Source organism: Miscanthus floridulus, chromosome 14, assembly GCF_019320115.1.
Source record: "Miscanthus floridulus cultivar M001 chromosome 14, ASM1932011v1, whole genome shotgun sequence".
Classification (NCBI taxonomy): domain Eukaryota; kingdom Viridiplantae; phylum Streptophyta; class Magnoliopsida; order Poales; family Poaceae; genus Miscanthus; species Miscanthus floridulus.
This window is the reverse complement of record NC_089593.1, coordinates 56,661,574-56,667,381: the sequence shown is the minus strand read 5'-3', so window position 1 is coordinate 56,667,381 and position 5,808 is coordinate 56,661,574. Positions and strand designations below refer to the sequence as shown.

General features: G+C 42.4%; 1 protein-coding gene across 1 annotated transcript; it reads right to left on the bottom strand.

Moving 5' to 3' along the window:
- Window positions 1-213: 213 nt before the first annotated feature.
- LOC136504896 (AP-5 complex subunit mu-like) lies at window positions 214-5,396 on the bottom strand. The gene is made up of 8 exons (XM_066499938.1): window positions 5,213-5,396; window positions 4,986-5,135; window positions 4,311-4,619; window positions 3,738-4,021; window positions 2,727-3,622; window positions 2,001-2,057; window positions 1,367-1,414; window positions 214-708 (listed from the first exon to the last, which is right to left on the bottom strand). The coding sequence occupies exons 1-8, from the start codon at window positions 5,281-5,283 to the stop codon at window positions 634-636; spliced, it is 1,890 nt and encodes a 629-aa protein (XP_066356035.1). The 5' UTR covers window positions 5,284-5,396; the 3' UTR covers window positions 214-633.
- Between the last annotated feature and the right edge of the window lie 412 nt (window positions 5,397-5,808).

Below are 5,808 nucleotides of genomic sequence, written 5' to 3'. Positions count from 1 at the left end.
CTCTGATGACATCATACATGCCATGGCAATGGCAAAGAACGCATTGTTTCAGTGAACATGCACCGAAGCATCATAGTTGACCACAATTATTGAAGCTGCCGCAGACGCCTCTGGCATGATGCACGGCGGCACAGCAAAAACCGGATGAGCAAATCCAAATCACTCAGATTGTCAATTAGCTTTTTCCTAACCAAAACATGACAGAAGTTAAACAGAAGGGAACGTATATAATAATAACAAGTCATGAGCCACGCTCCTGTAATCGTGTTGTTACAAGGCATTGCAACAGCAGCATGTAATAGGGATTTCTCGCTTAAATCTCGCTGGTACACCAAATCCTCACTTGTAAAAGCTACCAAAAGGTCCGCAACCGTAACAGATGAAAAATCCCACTGCCCATAAGATCATGGCTTCAAGACTATTTCGTCGTTGGGCTTCAGACAGCAAGATCTGTAGGCTTAGTTATAGTTTTTCTCCTTGGTAAAAAAAAGGAACTCCTAAATACAAAAGGAACAACAACTTCCCAGCACAGATCTGGTAGGATGAACAATGTGAACAGCTCAGAAGTCTGTACAGGCAGCAAAAGACAGGCACAAAAATGTGATGGCATCGAATGCTGGAAAACACTGACAGTCATAGTTCTCTAGGCAATGCAGCTGTCGGACATTTTCCTAAGGTGTTCCACAGAATGTAATCTCCAGAAGAAGCCTGTCAAAGGGGTGAACAACACACACATCATGTCAGTTGTCAAAAGACCAATATCTCATCAATGCCGCTCACAATCAGACAAGCACTCTTGCAACTATTAGTCATAACCAAGAGAATTCAAATTTAGACAGATCAGGCAAATAGTAAGTGTTTTATTGCAAAATGGAGTAATGAAAATATCAAGTCTGCTTTCTGAAGAAGAAAAAAAAACTAAGCAGGCATGAAGCTTAAGAGCGCATCAGAAGAATAGTTAAGCACCAAAGCCACTTAAACTAGCACGCACTGTACTTGTTTTTTTTTCAGTACTAAACTGCTACAGAGACAGCTTCGCTTCCTCTGGTCTCTTGGCGGCTTTTTACCAAAAGTTTGTAATTTTCTGAAACTTAAAAGAAATAGAAATGACAGGAAGTTCTCAAGTGGCCATTCTATAAAGAGATGTTCTTGTAAGAGAAGCCACAAAAAGCACCGTGGTGGCACATCAAGTGTGTATTAGTTTGTCACTATCTCCGTACTGACATAACAAGCTCATTTAGATGCAAGCATACACAACTGTAGGGTGACAGAAGATAATACAAAATAAACTCACTATCCAATTTCAGCAGGTTCACTATTTAATGGTTGATGGAGCAAAATTGTATAGCTTTCAAGATTACGATACCTGCATTGAGTATTCAGCTGGGGCTTTTACAGAAGGATAGACGTTTACCTGCAGGAGGTCATTAAAGCATCAAAACATGATGTATTTTGGTTCATCTATATATTTCAATAAAGCATCAGATACAAAAAAAAAAAAAAAAAAGAAGAAGAAGAAGAACTTCTAGCACTATCACAAGTGCACAACAACCTCAATACCTATTCTATCACCCGTGCAGCAGTATAACATCATCACGCTGACAAAAAAAAGGGCCTTTTAAGGTGGAGAGCGTTTAAGCAGAAAATCTTGAGTAAAGAAATTCTGCCTGACTTCAAACTGAGACATGATTTTCTCAGACTTGAGCTACTACCAAAATAACACAACATTTTAATCTAGATGCTGTGGTTTCCATAGGTGTTTGTGGGCAGGTGGCTAGATAAATCTGTAAACACGTGACATGTTGAGGTGTGACTGCCATTTTGCGACTTAACAAAATGCAGTGATTATCAACAATATTTCATTTTAGATATATATGCCAATAAGTTTATGAACATAATTGTCTACCAGATCTGTGGATCGGATAATATGTTTAGCCAAAGAATGGATTTATTGATGACAGCTCACCACAGTTGAGTGAGAAAGGTAATTTGTAACTTACAGATTTTGGATCAATTGTAAGACCAGACAGCGTGCCTCCAGTGATCTTAAAAGAAACCTACAGAAGAGGCCCATAATCAATCAACTGAGAAGACAGAAACCTAACAAGAAACTAAAACAAAAGAAAAGACAGACAAAAGAATCTAGGAAAGTCTTTGGAAATTCAACAGCATGAATGCATAGAAGGATAAACAGGTCCCACATACCCACCGGCATCACCAATATACTCCTAGTTGATATAAATGAAGTGTAATACTGATTTCCAATTATATTTTTATCAGCTTTGGGCCTAGATACCATATGAAGAAATAATACAGAAGTCAAGTGTTTCACAGTCCTATATGAACCAACATAGTTAGCTATAACTTACCAAGCTGAAAAAGGGAATATGACAAAGGAGATCAAGCATACCATTCCCAGTGTTAGAATATGCGCCTATAGGGCCGGCCACATGGGCCTTGACGCCCACGCCTGGTGGCTGGGCTGCCTCTAGGGAATAGTGGTAGATGATTACAGATTAGGCAAGGATCTCCGTTGAAGAGGTGTGTTCTATAAACCCTACTTGATCCTTGCCTATATATTGTACCTCCCTGTACTCTATCAATCAATCTACTATTTCCCTGTGCCATATTCACTTTCACCCAGGTACGGTACCATGTTCAAAACAAAAGGAACTGATAATAAGTTTTCTCAAGCTCTCATAGTACACTGTTTGGTAGAGGAATACCTTAGCATAATTATACGCTTGCCAAGACAATGGCTCTTCTAAATCAACTGCCTGAAGATCCTTATTGATTTTTTCCATGATGTAGTCATCCAAACTAGCTCCATTCTTAGCGTTATCTTGCTCACTATCACTATCTTCAGTATATCCAGTGCTTGAAACTGATCGAAATGATGAATTTATTCTCTGTACTGTTCTAGGAAGAAATTTAACAGTGCCAGGGAAGGTAGCCTCAATGCTCCTACCACCGAGTCCCCGGCCGCTTGAAACAATTCTCCATTCAATTGAATGCTCTGTCATTGAAACTGTCCCAATTGATGGATTTCCGTCATACGATGCAACTCTTCTTCGAGGGAATGGCATTGTAATCATGCAAAAGTCCATAATGAAGGGAGACTTGTAACCCTCCATCAATGTCAGCTTAAATAGAAAAGCGCCTTCATTTTCAGAAACCATGGATAACTGGTAGAACCCTTTAACAGGAGGAGCAATGTTGCATGGTGCTTGATAATGCATCAATACAAAATTTCCTAATGGTGGCTGAAAAACCAGGGTTTGCTTATTAGCAGTGGGCTCTGAAGCTTGAACACAATGATGGAATGATGACACCTCGACATGAGCAGTTTTTAACCCAGTCAATGGCAAAGAAACATCAGGTAGTCCTTCAAGTTCAGCCCTACAGGTCACTTGTCCTGAAACAGAAAGGAAATCTGGCACATCATCACGGTCATACAGTGCAGCATTTATAGTCTCCAGGCTAGTAAAGATAATCCTTTGCCTCCCTTTGTACAGGTATGGCTTCCAGGCAGGTTGTTTCTGGTCTGTCGGAAGAGGATCACCAGAAAATCCAGTAGTTCTAATCGAAGTAACATTGGCATAATTGAGATCCTGAGGTGTGCCTGCCAAAACAAACTATTAGCTAAGTTGGTTCATTAGAGTATAGATCCATGAAGAAGCTTTACAAGAGAACATGAAGTATTATATGCCATGATAGGAGGCTTTGTTAACACTAACCAAAAGGCATTGCACCAATGATGAAGTTCCGCAGTAAATCCTTGTCAAAAGGCCTTACACCACCTTTTAAGGAGTCTGATTGAGCAGCACCAACAGGAGAAGAGAGTGAAGCAGTTGGTGCTGCAACAGGTGCGGCAATAGGCTTCGCTCGTGCTGAAATGCCTATACTTCCAGTCAACGAATCCAAGAGTCCACCAACAGACGGCCCAGAGCTAACGATCACCTCAGGTTCAGCAATATCACCAGTAATTATGTCCCCAACAACATGAGCAACCATAAATGCTCTACATTGAACATAAAGAGCAAGCATGCAAGCTAGTTAGGTTGCTGGTGTTGAACTATATCAACTTTTCATGTAACGATCATGATTGTTAATTAAATGTTAAAGATGCCATTATATCACTTCCAAAAAACCTTAAAGGGGATCAGGGGCTTTGCTCTCTGTTTCTTAAAAATCTTGCACAAGTTTTTATACATTTGATTTGATGAAGTGCTGGTTGATTGATGGTCAACAGAATGAAACTTCAATAAAGAAGACCATAAAAATATAGTAGGTAAGCAAACTTACATTACCCTGTTATGCATGGAAGATTGAACAGGATAGAAGAAAGATTGCCGTTCTCCTTGGCCGAACTCCCACAATCAGACCTTTTCAAGAGATTCTCATATGCTCTAAATGGCTGAGGATCCACCAGAGGCAACACAAGGACATAATACCCTCCACGCTTTTGCAGAACCACAGGCCACAGCATAAAGCCATCCCCTTCCTCTTTATCCAGGCGTAGCGAGATAATGTGGCGGGTAATTGGATCATCAACCCAAGAATCCAGTCCCACAGACGATACGTTTGTACGGATGCCTGAACCACGCGCAGTGCCCTCCCTGCAGAGCGTCAAATGTCTGTCAAATATGTATCACATCTCACCCAACAGCATTACTGAATTATGCCACAACAACACAGGCTTACCTACAGTTTCAGAGAATGAAGTGCAGAAATTAATCGCAATTCTTGTAAGAACTGTAGCTACTTATTTGTTTGCTGCTATACATGCATTAGGAGCTTTCAGATTGTAGTATGTTTTTAGACAAAAAAAAAGGGTACCATTTTATCATTAACCAGAAACTCTGAATAATGTTCTAACACCCGTCCCAATTCACTTGTACTCACAAGTAAAATCCAGTAACTGGTATTTAAACATCCACAGCACAGAAAGCTAGCTCAAGGACCAAGAGAAAGACAGAGCGAACCTTCTCCGGCGCTCGGCGAATGCGGCGGCGACCTCGTGGTCGGCGGGAAACAGCAACGGCGCCGCCCCGGTGCCCCTCCGGTCTCCCTCTCCATCGCCTTCCTCCGCCTCCCACGCGGCACGCCACCGCTTCTCCACCACCGCGAACCGCCTGGCGCAAGGGAGGAAGAGGTGAGCCCCATGGGATCAGAGGGGCCAAATCCTGACCGGAAAAGCTCGGATGGGTACCTGGAGAAGGCTACGGTGTCGTTGGGCGTGAGGATCCAGATGGCGCGTACGCTGCATCCGCCGCCAGACATGGCCTACCGGGGAATGGCTAGAAGGGAGGAGGAGCCGTGCCGCTGACGCTGCTGCTGCGTTGCTGCGGGACGAGGTCGGAGGAGGAAGACGACTTGATGGGCCGAGTAGGATGCTTTTCTTGAATGTGAGAGTTGGAAGCGCAGAAGGCCCAACAGCCTAAATCTTAAGGCACCAAGCGTTCAGCGCTGGGCTGGGCAACCCATATGTGGGCCCATTGCCTCCAGGCCCCGACGCCCCTTCAATTTTTTTTCTATATTTTTTATTTGCAAATCTTTTTGCTAAAAAATATGTGGTGTTCGTGTTTTTTAAGAGGCATGGGACATAGATTTATACCGGTTCAGACACGGCGTTATCATGGGTGTTGTATTGCTTATGTATCATGCGCTAGGGCTGGTCGCGGAGTTCAGGATTTGTACTATATATTTATTTATGGGTTGTGGATCTATTTGGGAGATGTTGATAAGGGGTTTCCCACCACTCCTTATATAGTCCGATCTGTAGGGGTATAAATAGAATCCTAATCG